Below are 19,453 nucleotides of genomic sequence, written 5' to 3' on the forward strand. Positions count from 1 at the left end.
AGCCATGTGAAACAAATTATATCTTTTTAGAGTATCATTTTTATGCTAAAAACAAATTTTAGCTTATAGCTCATATCAATTATAGTTATGAGAGAAGATTTTATTTTAAGATAATTTAGGTGTTTTATATTTTCATGAAGATAAAATTGTTTATTTCTCTTAAGTTGGCATGAAGATGTTTATTTTTGTATTCCTTCTTAATTTGCACATAAAAAAGTCCCCTTTTCCTTGCTGTGGATCAGAAAGATATGCTCACTAAAGGCACAGTGTAGAAAGAATTAAGACAATTTTACAATTGGGATCAGAAGACCACAGCAGAGGCCCACTTCTGGCAAATAATGACATATTTTATATTTGACAATTCATTCCATCATAGTTTTGTCATTTGTAAAATGGAGCAGATTGACTGGATTATGACCTTTAAGGTTTTTCCTAATACTAAAGTGTTATGTGTTAGACTAAGATTTTAGTGTAAAAATAAAGGAGGGTCCTGAAGATGCATCTTCAGTAAAACACTGATAATAATTAAGCTGACCATGATGATAATTTTCTAAGAATCCTGTAAGAAGCATATTAATTCCCCCAGAACAGTGTCTAAATATGTGTTTAGATTGCTAAATACAGGGATTCTCAAAAATGGCTTGTCATTTCTTACTTCTCAGGCCCTCGACTTTTCCTTCCTTGTCCCATGGATGTAGAAGGTTCTAGAGTATGGTTCATGGATCTCTGGAACTATTCTTTGGTACCTTATATTCTGGAGGCAGTGAGAGAAGGTCTGCAGGTATAGTACTCAATTTTCTTAAATGTTTTAAAAAACCAAATGGAAAAAAAAATCCTTTAAAAGCAAAAAAACCAAAAAATCATTTTTCCGATTTGTGCAGAAAAATAAAGGCAGCTTGAAAGAACAAATAGTTTCTAATACATTTTTTTCTGAGAATAAATATGTAGGAGAAAGAATTCCAACAAGAACACATCGAAGGCCAAATTTATTGCCATCAGTATTTACAAACTGTTCTTATTATATAGCTTGTTAATTGCACAGTTCTGCATCTTATAAAACAGGCATGTTTATATGGACCTTGGTCATTTGTTCTCTTCTTCCTTTCTTTTTTTTTTTTATTATGCCACAAAGCATGCAAGACCTTCCCTGACTAGGGATGAAACCCATCCTACCTGCAGTGGAAGCACTGGATCTCTAGGAAATTCCCCATTTATTCTCTTATATAATCTGTAGCAAGTAGTTTGTGCTTATATTAATAGATTCTCTGCTTTAGGACGTTTCATTGTTTGAAGCCCTTTAACATCCCTTGCAAAATCCCTTTCTGTTTTTAAAAGTGCTCTAAATCTAAGGCATTTGATTTTTAAAAACTGTGACAGGTTGGTTTAGCAGCATCTCTGCCCCTCCCTCCTCTACCTTACATCACAAGGCCCTGCAACCACCCCTTCTATTTACTCTTAACTAAGAAATCAAAATATATCACTAATAAGAAAACCCTTTTTCAACAAAATATATCATCCCTTTTCCATAAGTCTTGATTTTTTTCCTTATCTTGTGTGAATTTTTTTAAGATTCGTGTTGTATAATCACCAAACTTGTGGCAGAAAAATCCAGTCATCTTTACAATAACTCAGCCAAGGTTTAGGCAGTTTTTGCTTTTCTCTATTTCTCAGTTTTAGGCATCTCTATTTCTGGTTATCACAAGTGCTGCTAGAATTAAGATATACTTCATGTTTTTCACATTTTGTCATCTGCAGTTCTGTGTTAAGTCTTTATTTCATTGTCTAAAAAAAATTCGTTATCTATTTTCCTTCATTTCACTTCCTTTCACTTCCTTATGCTTTCCTCACCTTCTAGAAGGGCATGGCAGTGATTTAGAACTAACAGGATGGTGAACGTGATGAATATTATGAGGATGTTCTGAATGTACAGAGGTAATGATCCTAGGGAATGCTATCAACTGGTTCTACCTCAGATTTAAATAACTCAGTTTCATATTTTTAATGGTATGAGCCAAACCAGCCTGAGGAAATGTCTCCAACAAAGTTAAAGACTGTGCCAAAAGTTTTTATTTCCAAGTATAACATAGCACATGTCAAGATTCCTCTAAAACTATTATGCTATCTCAGAAGTGAGTTGGGTCTCTTGGTTTCAATTATTTGTTCCAAAAGCATCGTATATTTGTATGAAATTTTATTTAAAATATTCATGAGGTCATGATTTTTAAATTAATATTTAAATTAAGTATGTGTTCCTCTAGATACTATTTCAGCATTAGTAAACTATTATCCAGATCTTTATATATTAAATTTTCCTTATTTTGTATTCATTTGCTAATATATTGGAAGAATTAGAAGGGTTTTAAAAACTCAAAAACAGTAATAGCTAAAAATCCTTAAATCTCATTTTTTAGAAGTATGTAGCATTTTTAATGTTCAAATCATTATTTATAAAGCACCATCCTGAGGATTACCATTCTATAGAAGTTCCCTTTAAATAAGTCATAATCACTGAGATAATACCAGTTCCCCAAGCTGAGAGATACTCCAAAAAAGTTTTTCTTTTGAGGAGGAATAAAAATATCTCAAGTTTTCTCCTGTGGTTCTGGATGTTTGTTAATAGGTTAGAGTGAAAGTTGGATCAATCACAACATAGGGAGTAACTGAGGCTTGGGGGGAACAGAGGTGGCAGGAGGCAGATACAGCACTTTGAGAAAAAAAGGAAAACCCTTTGGTGAGTAGAGAGTTATCATCACTACTGAAGGATATGCTGGACTGGAAGACTGTTGGCAGATGATGTTCTTGGAATGGTCCATATATGACTTCTGGAGGAACAGGAAGAAGAGAAATCACATGTCATGGACCATTTTCTTGGATCTACTGGCAACAGAGAACTATGAACTGGAACAAGAGGTGGAAAAATAAAGCATGGTTGCAAAGATGAAAATCTGAGTTGAGAGGAATAGAATACTTTCTCTTCAAATGAAGGCTGATGCTTTGGTGGGGAACCGTATGGCAAATACTCTTTTCCAGATGTTCTAGTTTGAAAAAACACTGTGATGCACTTGATTCTGATTTTTACTCTGATGATTCTTTCTTGAAATGTCAGCAATCAGATCATCTCCTTCTGAATATTTAAATGTCTCTTCTTTCATTTCTTTTTCTATAACATCTACTTTACTCTGAAATACAGAATTGCGCCTATTTACCTTTTTATTGGTCACCCCCAATTTTGCTGTCCATGATAATTCTGGACATCATCAATTGATTCTGCTAGACTTTCATATTCTTTTTGCAATGTTTCTGTTCCAAGATTTATATATTTTCCCTCAATTAACTTAAGTTGTGTAGCAAGTTGTATAGCAATCTATGTAGATTTTTAACTGAGACAATTTCTACTCCAAAATAATAGATTAAAAAAAATACAAAGCTAATTACTACCCCTACTGTTATCCCCTAGATGTACAGATATCAAGACCTGAACTTTTTTCCCTTAAGGCAAGCCTGCCACAACCCCAGGCAACTTCCCCAGGAGAAACAAAAGACAGTTCCAAGCAGACGGTGGGCCTTTCATGGCCTCCGCATCCGCCATTTTGTTTTTGTCTCACGGAAGCACAGCAAACCAGGTGAAACGCTTCACGCTGGTATTCGGTGCCGTCTGGGACCAAATATACGCCTAGTAACTAGGATCGCCCTCAGTAGAGTAGGAAAGTCCGTCAAAGAACTAGTGTACCTATGTAACTGCCCTCTACTCTTAATTTTAACCTTTCTTTCTATGCCTCTGTGGTTTCTACTTTTTTTTTTTCCCCCAAGCCCACCAACCTCTGTCTCTTCAGTGTGCTGTTTCTAGTTTGGTTTTGGCTTTGCTTCCAGTTTAAAAAAATTTTTTTTAACACCGCTTGTGTTCATCTGCCCTCTACTCCACTACCCATATTTTAACCGGGCTTTATAATTTCTTTCTTATCAACTTTCTTCCTCCAGAGGAGTTCTGACAAAGTGTTCATTTCCCATAAGTTTCCTCTGTACTAGTGGTCTTACAAACAAATGTCTCAAAGAAGCTTTAATAGGAAGCAGTGAGATTATAGAGGAAATTAATCTGATGGAAATGGTTGTCAGGGAAAGGATGGTTATTTTCAAGGAAAATCTGAGTAGAATGAAGTAGAGAAAAGAAATCTCTTTTATTCATCATCTTTCCAAAGTATACTTTAGTAAATAAAGGTATTTAGTGTCTAGCATGAATCTTTTTATTTCTCTATTACTGGAACTTTCCTTTCTCAATGTTGAGCTTTCATTTATTTTGTAAAATTGCTAACAAAGATAGATGTGGGTAGTCATTCTTCATGTATTTAAAATAAACCTCCCTCATGCTCTCCCCCAAATGCTGACCATTTATTCTAGATGTTCAGATTTATTTTGTCTAGCCTTCAAGTTTAAAGTGAACTCTATAGATAGACAGTTTAAAATCTGGAAAATAGCATATGCACACTTCATTCCCCTGAAAGTCCCATAGGGACTCAGTGAGCCGTTAGTAAGTCACCTCCGTACTGAACAGGGATGCAGGGAATTCCCTGGTGGTTCAGTGGTTAGGACTCCAGGCTTTCACTGCTGAGGGCCTGGGTTCAATCTCTGTTCTGGGAACTAAGATTCTGCAAGTTGCATGGCAAAAAAAAAAAAAAAGAAATTCATTTTATATGTGCTAAATATGTGATCACTTTTTAGATGTATGGAAAACGAGCACCTTGGGAAGATCCCTCCAAGTGGGTGCTTGATACATACCCATGGAGCTCAGCATCTCTGCCTCAGGAAGGCCCAGCATTACTTCAGTTGCGACCAGAAGATGTTGGGTATGAGGGCTGTGTATCCACGAAGGAAGCTACAACCTCAAAGCACATTCCACAGACTGACACAGAGGGGGACCCCCTGGTGAGAAGCTGATGTTTGATTCTTCCTATCTGATCTTGACCACAGTGTGTAGTCACTAGTATGTAGTCATTTGCATCAGAGACATTAATTCATTTTCCTGGGTAATATTTGAGATTGTCCTGATGTTGGTACTAAGTTTTCAAATTTTTACCTTTGGCCTACTTTCATTGGGTGAAACTCTTAAAACAAAAGACCAAACTTGTATACTTAAAAATAATCAAAAACACTTAAACCAGGCTGAACTCTGAGGCCATAATTTTTCTTTTACTAAGCAGAAAATTATATAAATAAATAAACTTCAAACATGGTGGGACTCAATTCATTAGGTATCTAAGAAAAAGCTGAATTTTGTTCTAAAATGACAAAAAAAGAATATAATCTATACTTTAAGAACTAAAGAATATTTTACATGTATCAATTTTATATTTTACATGTAAAATTTAGTCTAACTAAATTTAGGATTAGAACTCCATTGCCAACAGTAGAGAAGAATCAACTGACTTCGGAATCAGAGGGTCATTATTCCCTGCCTTACTCAGATTGCATTCTTGGAAGTCATACTATAAGTCAATAAAACCCAGAAGCATGAATACTCTGGAAATACTAAGTACATGCTGTTCTTAGTAAAATAACTTTATTTTCATATGTATTTTTTATTTTTAAAGATGACTTTCCATAAATCTGTCTCAAATGTAATGTGTTTGTTAGCTTACTATTCTGGCTAAAGAAATCACTGAATAACCAATACAATAAGAAGACATTCTGAAATAAAGGTCCTTATGTTACTTAAACAGAAAAGGAAATAATTAAATCAAAGTCTGTAACCATGCCAAAAGACGTAAAATTATGACTTGATACTTTGTGGAATATCCTTATACTAATAACCACAACACATATACATCATCGTCATTTCAGTTGACCATTTTGAACATCTTGGAATTTACATGTGAACCATCTGATAAAGTTTCATGATTTTTTTTTTCCTGATAAAATGCATGCACACAGAAGATTTTCCATACTATTTCAAAAAGTTCCATAAAGTCACAAGAAATATACATTGACCTACTTAGAGCCCAGGGATCTCTTATTTAGGACATTTGATCTAAACTGTAAATTTCTTGAGGCTTCCCTTGTAGCTCAGCTGGTAAAGAATCCCCATGCAATGCAGGAAACCCCACTTCAATTTCTGGGTCAGGAAAATCCACTCAAGAACGGATAGTCTACCCACTCCAGTATTCTTGGCTTCCCTGGTGGTTCAGCTGGTAAAGAGTCCACCTGCAATGTGGGAGACCTGGGTTCTATCCCTGGGTTGGGAAGATCCCTTGGAGAAGGGAAAGGCTACCCACTCCAGTATTCTGGCCTGGAGAATTCCATGGACTCTATCCATGGGCTTCCAAAGAGTTGGACATGACTAAGCAACTTTCACTTTCATAAACTTCTTGAGGACCTGAACTCACATTTTTATAACAAGTGTCTGGCCCTTTAGCTCATACATAGCTAAATAACTAAATAACAGTGGTGGCGAAATTGGTTTGAATTCCACAAAACTGTGACTGTACACTAAGCAATTCCTGATCAGTTCAGTCGCTCAGTCGTATCCGACTCTTTGTTATGGACTGCAGCATGCCAGGCCTCCCTTTCCATCACCAACTCCCAGAGTTTACTCAAACTCATGTCCATTGAGTCAGTGATGCCATCCAACCATCTCATCCTCTGTCATCCCCTTTTCCTCCCACCTATAGTCTTTCCTATCATCAGGGTCTTTTCACATGGGTCAGTTCTTCATATCAGGTGGCTAAAGTATTGGAGTTTCAGCTTCAGCATCAGTCCTTCCAATGAATATTCAGGACTGATTTCTGTTAGGATGGACTGGCTGGATCTCCTTGCTGTCCAAGGGACTCTCAAGAGTCTTCTCCAACGCCACAGTTCAAAAGCATCAATTCTTTGGCTCTCAGCTTTCTTTATAGTCCAACTCTCACATTCATATGCAATAGAGAAAAAATAAGCCTTACAGTACAAATATGGGTTATTTCTTCTGAATTTTTTATAATTTCCAGTTCTCTCTTTGCAGTTTCTCATACAGTTCCTGATAAAGGTAAGGTGTTTATAAGGTTTGTTTTCAGGGTTATTCTATAGAGTATGGGATGTTTAGGAGATGTCCCAAATTTTCCCAGTTCACAGTCCTGGTGAGCTAAACCCATTAATCATTCTTTTTCCTGACTCCAGATGTCTTATCTTCTACTTTAGAAAAGGGATCAGAATGTCTAACATTCTGAATGAGAATTTGGTTTAAAAAAAAAATCTCCAGTTCCTAACCTTCTGCTTCACTCAACATCTTAAAGAACAAGGGGTTATGATGTTTGACATATTAAATAACAAAAACTTCTCATCTAAATATCTGTGAATCAGGCACATTCTGATTGGGAAGTATCTCTCTGTGTTTATTGCTCAATATTTTTATAATGACTGACATAAGTTAAAAACATATTTGCAGTCCAATCTAAATCAGAAGTACTCAGAGAAAACCTGATTGTCAGTAGTATATTTTTGACCCTGAACAAGGATGTAAGTTTTTGGTACATCTCACAGTATTTAAAAATATAATGTGTATTCATCATCAACAGACTCATTTATTCAGTAAATATTAGTAAATAATAAGTATGTACTCAGGGCTAAATCCTGGTGATCATAAAATCAATATCATTGCTGACATTAAGAAGCTCATAGTCCAGCCATGGAGAAAGATATCTACATATATAAATTACAGTGCAATAATGATAGAAGTATATTCTAGGTAGTTGTAAGTCTGTTGAGGAAGTGGTTAGGATAAAGCTCCTCAGAGGAGGAGAGGCTTGAGGTAGGTCTGGAAGGATGAATAAAAGTTCATGAATGAATAATGAGGTTGGATAGAGATGATCCAAAATCTAAAAAACAGCAAGTGAAACATGATGAAACAGTACAATAAAAATAATGAGTTTAGGGAGCTGTATACAAATTTGTGGAATTAGAATAGAAGGGACAGAACGAATTAAAGCTACAGAAGTCTATAATTGATATGTCATGTGAAGCCTTGTTTATCTTGTAGGAAGTTAAATTTTACCACACAGAAAATGGGGAGCCACCAAAGATTTTTGGGCAAAGGACTTATTAGATTTTCAGATCACCTTGGTAATAGAATAGAGGGCAGGCTAAAGGAAAGAGGATGGATGCTGGAAGACGGGCCTGTGTGTAAATACCAGGGACGATAAGGACCTGACCTGGGTGTTACAAATGACAGGCACTGTGTTTATGACTGTGGGTCTGGGAAAGGAGCAGAGGAAAAGAGCACAAGGTAATACTTGTGTAGAGAATAATGGTCCACCCTGGTTATACCCAGTCAGACACTGACTGACGTGAACCTTACCTACCTCCTTTGACTCGAATGTACAAAGCAGCCCTCTGAGAAGACGCGGTAAATCCTTTGTATGCATTTACCATGAATCTGAGGCTTTGAACTTATTTTAATGGAACATATTTACTATATGGCACCATTTTCAAAACCTAAGACTTTAATGATACTATTATTATACCATAAAACTTTTATAACAGTCAGCTTTCAAGTGATTTCAAATATTTGTAACGAAACTGAGATCGAAGCATAAACTTGAAAGCGTTTCTATTCTTGAAAGGTGCTCAAAACAAAATTTTTTTTTTTAACAAATTATCTTCACCCAGTTGCTTGAACATACAGCCAGCTACTTATAAGGGAGGGACTAACAAAAGAAAGGAAAAAGGGAATGTGAATGTGCATGAAGGTAGGAGTGTGTGTGTGTGTTCAAGAGAGACAGAGAAGGGGAGGGAGAAAGAGAAACACTACATTGATGGAGATATTTAGCTTTTTGACTCACTGGGTTTAAGAGGTTATCACCAACTACTTTCATATGTTTATGTAGCTAGTTAATAAATTCAGGGAATTAGAAAATCGTGTTGAAAAATATTGTCCTAAAAATATAAAAATGACTTTAAAATACGCTCTACCTATAGCTTCTCTGTCAGAAAGGCATTCTTGCTGGAATTGGTAATTACCACTGTGTCATTTTGGAGAAGGAAATGGCAACCCACCCCAGTGTTCTTGCCTGGAGAAGCCCAGGGATGGGGGAGCCTGGTGGGCTGCCGTCTATGGGGTCGCACAGAGGCGGACACGACTGAAGCGACTTAGCAGCAGCCGCAGCAGTGTGTCATTTTATTTCACAAACTTTTTTTTTTTTAATTAAACACACATTTCACACTGAATATATCAGCAAACAGAGCTTGACATATGACTAAGGAATCCTTTTGGATCAATCCTTTCTATTGGATCAGTTTCCCTAAATTTTAAATTGGGGGAAAAAAAGAACATCTTTGATTACATAATAAATAGTAACATTAGCATGCATTAAACAATATAAAGATTATTACCATTTACAGAAACTCTTGATAAGAAAACAAGTCCATACCCTCCCGAAGATGTACCAATTTTTCTGTGCTTTCTAAAACTGTCACATCATTTATTCACAGTTTGCTTTTGAACACTATTTCTTTATGCATCTCTACCAGTGAATCTGCACATCTCTCAAAATCCAAGCAAAGTAGCTGCCTTTTATTTTCTAATACCCGGAAACACTAGCTGCCTTTCTCCCCAGCTGCTTTCCTGCCCATGTCCCTTTTATGAGCACAAACATTGCCATTGTCCTAGAAGGCAGGGCAGCGTGAGACAGCTGTTCTTCTTCCAGAAGGTGGTTTGTGTGTGTGTGTGAGATACCCATCATATTTTAGCCAGGCGCTCAATAGCCGCAGAAGCTTGACAGTGATTCTTCCCTTTGGCCTCTTCAAATGCTGATGGTCGGCTTCATTCGGTCGCCTCCCCTCGAGGTCCACGCTTAAGCAGCAGATGGGGGGCTTGTAGGAAGCAGCTGGTCCATTCTCCTGCAGCCCCGCCTCCTCTGCGGGGCCCTGAGCGGACGCCCGTGTGCCCGTCGGCGTGGAGGAACGTTCAGGACTTTCAGTTCCATTCAATGCTTTCTGCTCCTCGCAGCCAAAAAGCTGGGCAGCTTGGCGTCCTCGGCAGCCACGAGCCCAGATGTCCGGCTGCGATACAGTTTCCTTCCCACTCTCCCTGTTGGAGCTGTATTCATTTACAATCGCAAGTAAAAGACGTATCCAGAGGCCCTATTTTCTCCTTGTGGTTTGCCGTTGTAGTCATGTGTGGGAGAGACAGTCTAGGAGTCGGGGCAACCAGTCAAAGTCTAAAATTGTTTTCCCTTTCCCTTGGAGGGGATGAGATGGGTCCTCCGTGTGGCTCGGGGCCCTGTGTTTTCTGGGCCTGGCATTCTCCATGCGTCATCGCCTCCATCGATGTCTCTTTTTCTTTCTTCAGATGAATATGCTGATGAAACTCCAAGAAGCAGCCAATTACCCGGGCACACAAAGCTGCGACAGCGATAGCACCAGCCATCATGAAGACATTCTGGATTCGTCTCTTGAATCTACCCTCTAGAGGGTGAAAAAAAAAGTTAGGGGGAAAGACTATGCTTAAAAAAAAAGTTTGAAAAGTGAGGTATTTTCATTAAACCACTGCCAGTATGAAAGCATCCTGTCAGGGCCCTGACCCAGAGTTGTGGTCTCTTAAGGAGGCAGCAAAACTAAGTCTGAAGCACCAAGATGCTCAGTTGACACGGAAGCGTAACTTGCTTTTCTTTCTAGGCATTTTATTTTTTTAATCTCTGTGGAGTGATGTAAGGCTCCAATACTCAACTGGAAAGGACCCTAATGATAGGGCAACTGAAGATTGCACATGGGTTAGCCAAACTGGACTTTCTGTTTTTTCTCTTTAAAAGTTTACAATGCAGACTTTTTTTTCTTTCTTTTTTTTTTTTTTTTTGGTAGTTCCTTCTCTGGTTTCCTCTGAGGGGTTGTTCCCCCCAAGCAGGATCCACTCTTCTGATCCGTCCAACCTCTTTTGTGCCACATGGTGCTGGTTGCGGAGCCCCAGTAGCGTTTGTGTTGTGTGCTCACCCCATTCCAAAATGAAGAGGCCAGGCCTCTCCAAGCACAAGTGGGATTGTGCGACCCCCCAGGGAAACACTGCTGTGGCCAGCTGGAGAAGGGCCAGCATCACTCTCAGCTGCCGTGATCACAGGCTGTGCTTCACCCACGCTTCAGTGTCTGAGTCACAGGTTTGATAAGGTTGTTTTTCCCACTGTGGTCTTTTGAAACCACCTGCCCATTCCCTTAAAAAAAAATAAGTTTTATACCAATTATTAGTCCACACTGACAACAGGCTTTTTAGGGCTTTGTTTGTTTGAGCCTAGTCAGTGAAAAGAAGGAACATTTCCTATGGTGCTGTCCCACTGCCTTAAGCCGATTTCTACAACAGTTTAACCGTTGGTTTAAATCCTGAACCACTGGTCGTTTCCACTGTCTTCACTTACAACACCAGTTAACACAGTAGCCTCATCTCTATTTTTGTGTTTGTTTTTGAAGAAATGGATAGGAGAAAGATCAGTATTTTTACCTTGTGAATAGATTGCTTTGCCTATCCTCCAAAAGACCCAAGTGACCCAGAAGCCCTCTTTGACTGTCATTTACAAGCTAAGCCATGTGGCTATCTTCCATCCAGTTCTAGGGGAAAGAGTTTGAGAAGGCGGGAGATGGTGAATTCTTATCCAGCAGAGCTGGAAGCACTAGATGCAGCATGAGCACAACTATTCGGCTTTTCTCTCCTATTCTTTTTTTTTTTTAATTATTATGAGTTTTGAGCATGTTGTTTTGATGGGTGTTATTGTACATGAGAAATTCAGCATTCGAGAACACTGAAGCAGTGAAGTCACTGTGGATGAGAAAGCATTTATACTGTAAAAGAAGGTTAGATTTGCACAGTCTACTGGGTAGGTATTGTAAATAATCACTTAAAAAACTTGCACAAGTCAAAACAAACACACACACACAAATTGTATTTTATCCTGTGGGTGTTAAGAGATGTTTCACTTGCTGAGATTTCCTGTCCGTTGCAAACAAATACAGAATGCAGACCCTCAATGCTGTTGTTACCTGGTGTGTTTGTCCTGTATTTACAGTTGTGATGACCATGCAGGAGCTATCAGTGCTAGAGTGAGCATGCTTCAAAACTGTCCATGAAGCCAATACATTTTTGGAAAAGTAAAAATGTCTGAAAGTGCATCTGTCATGGCGGGCTTTCGGGAGAGTACATGAGAGCTGACGGGAGTGACTGGAGAAGTTCCCACCACGCAGAGAGGACAGGTTTGAAACGTACCACCCCAAGGGCTAGGCCACGGTGTAGACTTGTTCCATGCGTGTGAAAATGTGCTACTTCAGGACGTTCAATTGGTGCTACTCTCTGTGACCACCCACGGGTCAGTTGCTGTAGAACAGTAACAGCATGAGACGTCGCTGCAGCCGTCAGAGTGTCGCTCGACTACAGGTCCCACACGGTGCTACTGCCCCAAGGGAAATCGCAACTGATTTGTGCACCTAGAAAGGGCACCCTGACTTCGAAGCCTCAAACGTGGATCGCGTCTGCGGTGAAACGTCGATAGGCGTAGCTGGATGAGTGACTAGTGGCCCTTGTACAATATGTGATCTAAGAAAATTGCTAATCTTTCCCTGCCATTTTGAGAACCACAGTTCAAACATGATCATTAAACAGAAATTCCTGCAATACATCCCAGTAGGTCCGCCTAGTTTACAACTTAAACTAGTTTGTGAAACATTTGTCTGTATACATTTTATATTTTGTACATTTTTGATGTAACATACCATGTAAATAGAAACAGTGAAATAAATCATCTGAAAAGTTTTGTAGTCTTTGTAAAGCCCCGGCAGCAACTACTTGGTGTCCGTGGACTTAACTGGGTGATGTATTTTCTATTGGTTGATTGTTCCTCTAGCTTGTAAACCAGCTTGCATATATTTTTTTGCAAATGTGCACCCTGTATCTGTCTAAATTATTACTTTGCCATTAAAGTGGAATTATTTATTGACAACAAGGTGTGGTGTCTATATGTGGAGAGAATTGAATAATTATGCACCAAAAGTATCAAACTTTAAAATGTTGCTTGCACTATTAATAAGCCATGAGTAGGATGTGTGTGATTTTTTATTTTATATTCTTCATAGAAAGGACCTCATAGCTTTTAAATGAGTAAATATATTGAAGGTACTAGGTATATCTTTTTAAATGAAAGTTATTTATTCAGTGAATATTTTTAGAAAACTCATTATTAGTCTACCTAAATGATTATAAAATAAGCATTAATATAAAATAAAATGTTAATATTCACTTAATTTTATCAACTTATTAAATGTTTCTTTGTTTTTATTCCATTAACTTTTTTTTGACCTTTTAGCGATAAAGATGCTTTTAACATTGAAGAATTCTTCTGGTGGTGGTTTATTTTTAATAGACATTATAAAAAGAAAAGGAAACCTCTTTAAAATGAGAAATTTTTTTCAAAGCACCCTGGTCTTTCATACCAGTAATTGGAATGCTTATTTGGGTACTCTGAGTAGGGTTTTCATTTTAAGCAGGAAAATTAGAATAGTTGTTGAGGAAAAAAAGAGCTATTAGTTAAAATGAGTCGAACAACAGTAATAGATTAAAATTGATAAGTGTTTCCTTTTTCACAGTTTCGGAGATTGGGAAATCTCCACAATCCATCTTATCCAGGTAAACACTGAGCTGACATAAAACTTGAACATTGTTCTGACACATTGGGCTTCATGCTGTGTAAGTGTGGGCCCCAACACTATCATTGTCTGGGTAACCTTGGCCAGTTACTCACACTCTTTATGCCTAGTTTCCTCGCCTATCAAGTGGATGACTGGAATAATATCCACCTCTTACAGATTACTGTGTTTTCAAAGGTCAGCAGTATTTTTTTTTTTAAGAATGCATCTTCTAAAACTCAGTGTCCTCATTTATAACATGGGGTAATAGTACCTATCTCATAGGGCTGTTGGGAGTATTGAGTTTAGATCTGTAAAGCACTTCAAACAATGCCTGGAACTCAGGAAACTGAATAAATGCCAGCTACTATATTAGCACAGCCATTATAATACATTAATAACATCAGTAGTGTAACAAATACTCATTATTGAATTTGTAAATGCATTCATGGTAATATTAAAGTCTTATGAAAAGCATGTCTTTTATCCAGTTTGCCAATCTGTAAAATGGGATAGTTTTAGTTTCTACTCATACGATTACTTTGAAGAGGAAATATTTTATTTATTTATTTATTTTCAGTTTCAGTTCAGTCACTCAGTTGTGTCCAACTCTTTGCAACCCCATGGACTGCAGCACGCCAGGCCTCCCTGTCCATCACCAACTCCCGGAGTTTGTTCAAACTCATGTCCACTCAATATTACTGAATTAATATTGCTTTTTAGTTCAGAGGAGATGATCTGGATACGTAATCATTGGAGTCTCTCTTCTCCACATCTAGTATACATTATCTGTTAGTTACCCAGGAGTTCTTCTACTAGAAAACATGTTTATAGAAATTAAACACAGCACACTCTGAAGTAGAATCTCATTAAAGAAAAATAAAAACTTCTCAAGTTCCTTTCCATAAAATTATAAAGACATTCATAAATCTTTTATTTATCACTGGAATTTTTAAAGTTTGCCAGTGTTCTATAATAGCATGATAGAGTTGAAGTTGGTGTACAATTGAGTAATTTTTGTAGTGATTACATGTTGAGATGAAAATATTTTCAGTATATTGGATTATATTAACTGTAGTATTAAAATTCACCTCATTTTTCTTTTTTTTTTTAATGTGGCTACTACAAATTTTACAATTAAATACATTGCTCATATTTGTGACTCACTTGATATTTCTATTCCCATTGGCTAACACTACTATAGAAAGACTGATCTTTATAAAATTTAATCACCCAGCTCCCTCATCTCTCCTGCATTTTGTTTTTAGGAATAAGGTTCAAATATCAAATGACAATTTTTTGCTCAATCTGGATTTTGTTTATCTCTTGATTTCCTTTTTTACTCTGTTCACTGCCCCCATTTTGATTGTGTTCTCTACATTACCCTAGTTGTAGAATCAAGAAGTAATTGTTGAAACATTAACAACAACTTTCCAGACAATTTAGCCATGAGCATGTGTCAACACTTTAGTATCATCTTAAAAAAAAAAAAAAAAAACCCTCTGGCAGGCCAATTTAAAGGTTGCTTTCCTAGTAGACATTTATTAAAAATGTAGGTTAGATTACAAAATACTTAAAGATTCCCAGCTTCTTAATTGTCAGGTGGATGGGTAAGTGGAGGGTTTCCCAAATCAAATATTAACCCCATAACCAATTAAGCAAATACTGAACACTACTAAACATTTATCAGCATTCTAATTTATTCAGAGACGATTACAGAGTTCATCAAGCAATGATATTTTGTCCGAGACCAGGTTTAGAACAGCATTTTTTTCCTCTTACCCCGGTGCTGTGTGGTCAGTCGTGTCAGACTCTTTGTGATCCCACGGACCATAGCCCACCAGGCTTTCCTGTCCATGGGATTCTCCAGGCAAGAATACTGGAGTGGGTCCTCTTACCCCAAGGGCCTTAAATATTCCCAAATGCCTTAGACAAGCATTTCTGATCCTTCAGATAAGGTCAGACAAGATTCTGAATTATTTGCTTTTATATATAAAATCAAATTACACACACACACACACACATATATATATACCTCTGGAGGAGGAAATGGCAACCCACTCCAGCATTCTTGCCTGGAAAGTTAAATTCCATGGACAGAGGAGCCTGGCAGGCTACAGTCCATGGGCTTGCAGAGAGTCAGACATGACTGAGCACATGTATCATATATATATATATATATATATATATATATATATATATATACACTGTGATCCCACTTGTGTTCAATTTTAAGGCCTAGAATATAGTGCACTCTCAAGAAATATTTACTAAATAAAAATATTTCTGAACATGGAGACAGCAGCTGAATGTGAGCTTATGTTAAATAAAAATATTTGAGGAGAGCCACTTTCACAGGTGGAGCTCCCCGAGAAGACAGATGAATATGACTGTGCCACTTAGCGATCACAGGAGGAGGACAGATCACCCGTGGGTTTGTGTCCTCTGGTACAAGGTTCTGCCTCATGCTTGGAATATTTTTCCTCCTTTAGATGTAATGTACTACATACTTGCGACCAAGTTTTCATTTTCTTTCTGCTTTTCAAGTCCTTTGAAGATGGTCTAGTTATATAGTGCAATTTAAATATATGGGCTTTTTTAGAGGAAGAGATAAAATATACCAAGCAGTTGGAAATCTAATGCTAGAGCCTTGAAGACAGGTGGAGGCTGGAACGATCAAAACAGGAATCCTGAGCATAGAAATGAGAAGTGGTGTGAATTGCACCTTGGGATATTTCTCCCACAAGAAAGACCTTGACCAAATAGAAAACAGAAGAGAGAGTAAGCGCTGTGGTGAACATCTTTATAGTTCATTTGGCTTTCGTTTTTAACTAACATATTTAAGCCTGTTTAATGGGACACTTATAAAGGAGGAGTATAATGTAAAATCATTGAAGTCCAAATCAGAAAAATCTATATTCTAATCCTAATCGCATTTTGTGATTTTTTTTTCCTAGGAAAAATTAACTACTGTATGGTCAGTGTTAATCTAGATTTTATACCCTGCAGATGGCATCGACTAATGAAATGCAGCCAAAGTGAATGGAGCCACTCTGTACATCATTTGTGATACAAGTAATGTGTATCTATCAGAGAAGCTAGGGGAGAGTCTTTGCCAATAGCAGTAGTTTCTCAGGGGAAGTAAATTCACCTGGACTCTGCTGACTCGTGAGACTTCATGCTCTTTAAACAATTACAGCCCTTCGACTAGAAATATAACAGGAGCCTCACATACCATTTTAAATTGTCCAGTAGCAGCATTATTACTAAAAGTAAAAAGAAACAGGTGAAACTAATTATAATAACATACATGCTTTCTTATCTCAACATACCAAAATATTGTTTCAACATAAAAGAAGCTAAAATATGTCTTAATACAGTTTTTAACATCTTGCATTTTCTCTTTTTTCTCTACTGTCTTTGAAACCCACCGTGTGTGTGCCCTTGGTACACACCTCAATTTGGAGACTAAATGTTCACCAGAAGAACCGCATCTGTACTCAGACTGCAAAAGTTTAGGTCAGAAGATCCACATAGGTAAGCTGTTCCAAACATAGTTGACATGAGCTGAATACCAGTTTTAAAGTTAAATTTTAGACAATTGACATTAAAGTTAAAATATGAGTTCCTAAATTGCTATACAGCCTGCAAGTAGACACAAGTGGACAGTGGCCACTCCTGAATAAGACGGCCCAACCTTAGCCTCACCCAGCAACCAGCTTTCTCAGATCACAGTGTGTTCATTTCTTGTTTGGACATCTCATCTCATCTAATATATACACATATGTACATGTATGTATATGTGTACATGCATACATATGTGGATACATATAGTAATTACATAATAATTACAGGTATATAACTAAATGTATTTATATCTTTACATATATATCTATCCATATATTCACATATGTTTTCTAAATCCCAGGACATAAATTGTCTACTCATCCTACACTTGGATAAAAAAGGACCTCTCCTCAAAGAGAGACAAAAGTTCTTTTTCCACGGGGAAAAATTCTCTTCTCTAGATTAAAAAGAAGAAGAATTAGCAGGTAAAGACATTTTAAATAGCAAAATGACTCCCAGAGCAAGATCAGAACTTCAATTCAAACCTGAAAATAACATTAGCATATGTAAATATAAAAAGAGAATATTTTTAAGATGAGGTAATAGAATAACAAACACACTAAAAATGGACGATCATACTAAGAGATACAAGAAACAGGTTAAAGCAGTGCATTTCCTGATCTGTATAAGATATCCCTGGGGGCTAGCCACCTACTGTTTTTGCCAACATTCGCTGTTTACCAAACCTTTTAATTGTTTCTCTGCCTTTCCAGAAACCCCCCAAACCTATAAAGGTATTTCTCTAATGTTTTTTGCTTTCTTTCTCTTATATATTAAAATTCAGTGACTATTTCCTTCTAAGATCTGAAACTTCGTATTTCCTTGACTGTACATTTTTTTGAAGATCTGCTACTAGAAATTTAGTTCATCTGCAGAAGCCACAGGGCTGACCATAGAGAGCACACTGTAAGACATCCCCCTGTTAACATAACACAGTAAGTAATTAGCCTTTTTTAAAAATAGTATGCCCTTTAGCTGTCTGCTTTTTCAGTACCAACCAAGAGCTTTATTAGCTAGCTTGAAAAAGGGATGTCTTATAATTGGGCACACTCAGAAACTGGAAATGATTAATACCCCAAACATACTTTAGGGTTTAAGTAAAATGAATGGGTTATCAAATAAAATTATACTTGATACTAATGTTATCTAAATTGCAAACTTGGAAATAAAATTTCTATATGCCATTAGCAAAAAAACAGAAGTAGAGGAAAGTTTTCCAGTGAGCCAGCTGGCGTATTCACTACGTGAGAGCGATTCCTGCCTGATGCCTTGCGGGACACCATGGATTTGCAGTATGCTCTGGAAATTTCCTTCCCACAGAATGATTTGCAGAAAATATCCAGGACCTCTAGAGAACTAGAAAGTAGATCGTGTGCAAACAGAGGAAAACATTTTACCAGCCAGGCAAATATTGATACCGCCAGAAGCCGGTTACTCTGTAACTATTAATTTCAAAGAAAGGTCAAGTTGCAAATCAAGTCTCAACATTACTAAGGCAAAAATGGAATAGGAGCTTGAACATGTCATAGGAAAATACTGTAAACAATTTTAAACCATTACCATTTATTGCAAATAATTTAAAATTGTTATCATGTTAATCTGAAGAGAAAAAAAAAGATTTTGTGGCCAAACAATTGTAACTTCTAGCATATTATGTTAACAGTATCATAGAGATCTGTCTAGGGGGTAGCCATAACCAATTTTTAGAAGGTATACAAAAATATTTATTAAGTAACTTTGTATTTATCTTCATATAGAACAAGGGACCCAAACTGAAAAAACGTGGAATACCTGAATCAACACCACTTATTGTTCAAAGGCGAGAATTTAATGGATGTCCTATTTAATATGTCTCAGACACTAATTGGAAAATTCCAAAAGAAACAACAGTGATACTGTGATAATTATGTTTTACATATGCCTTAGCATTTCTAAACAGGTGTTAAAAATCATCTGTAGCCCCTAATTTATCTATTGAACATCCATCATCTGATGGCTCTATTGAGTATGCAGATGGCTGATTTTAAAGACATAGTAAGTGCTAATGAAAGGATAACATTTCTCATCTCCTCACATTTTGGCCTTAGGCCACAGGGAATAGAAATTTCACCTGGAAAGAGCTGCTGAGGACTCTCTCTCCATCCCCACCCCGCAAGGTCCTTACCTTGTATAAACAATGGCCTGGCATTCTGGAAAGGAGGCT

At 37.2% G+C, this 19,453-nt stretch overlaps 1 protein-coding gene across 9 annotated transcripts in view; it reads left to right on the forward strand.

Moving 5' to 3' along the window:
- NAV3 (neuron navigator 3) overlaps positions 1-12,944 on the forward strand; it is an 889,111-nt gene extending 876,167 nt beyond the window's left edge. For all 9 annotated transcript variants that reach the window (XM_070454242.1, XM_070454243.1, XM_070454238.1 and 6 more), the window contains 3 exons: positions 663-781; positions 4,717-4,920; positions 10,316-12,944. In XM_070454242.1, the coding sequence (XP_070310343.1) occupies positions 663-781; positions 4,717-4,920; positions 10,316-10,435 (443 nt within the window). In that variant the 3' untranslated portion in view covers positions 10,436-12,944. The remainder of the gene's footprint in view (positions 1-662; positions 782-4,716; positions 4,921-10,315) is intronic.
- The last annotated feature ends 6,509 nt before the right edge of the window (positions 12,945-19,453 follow it).

The sequence above is a fragment of the Odocoileus virginianus genome, chromosome 24, assembly GCF_023699985.2.
Source record: "Odocoileus virginianus isolate 20LAN1187 ecotype Illinois chromosome 24, Ovbor_1.2, whole genome shotgun sequence".
Classification (NCBI taxonomy): domain Eukaryota; kingdom Metazoa; phylum Chordata; class Mammalia; order Artiodactyla; family Cervidae; genus Odocoileus; species Odocoileus virginianus.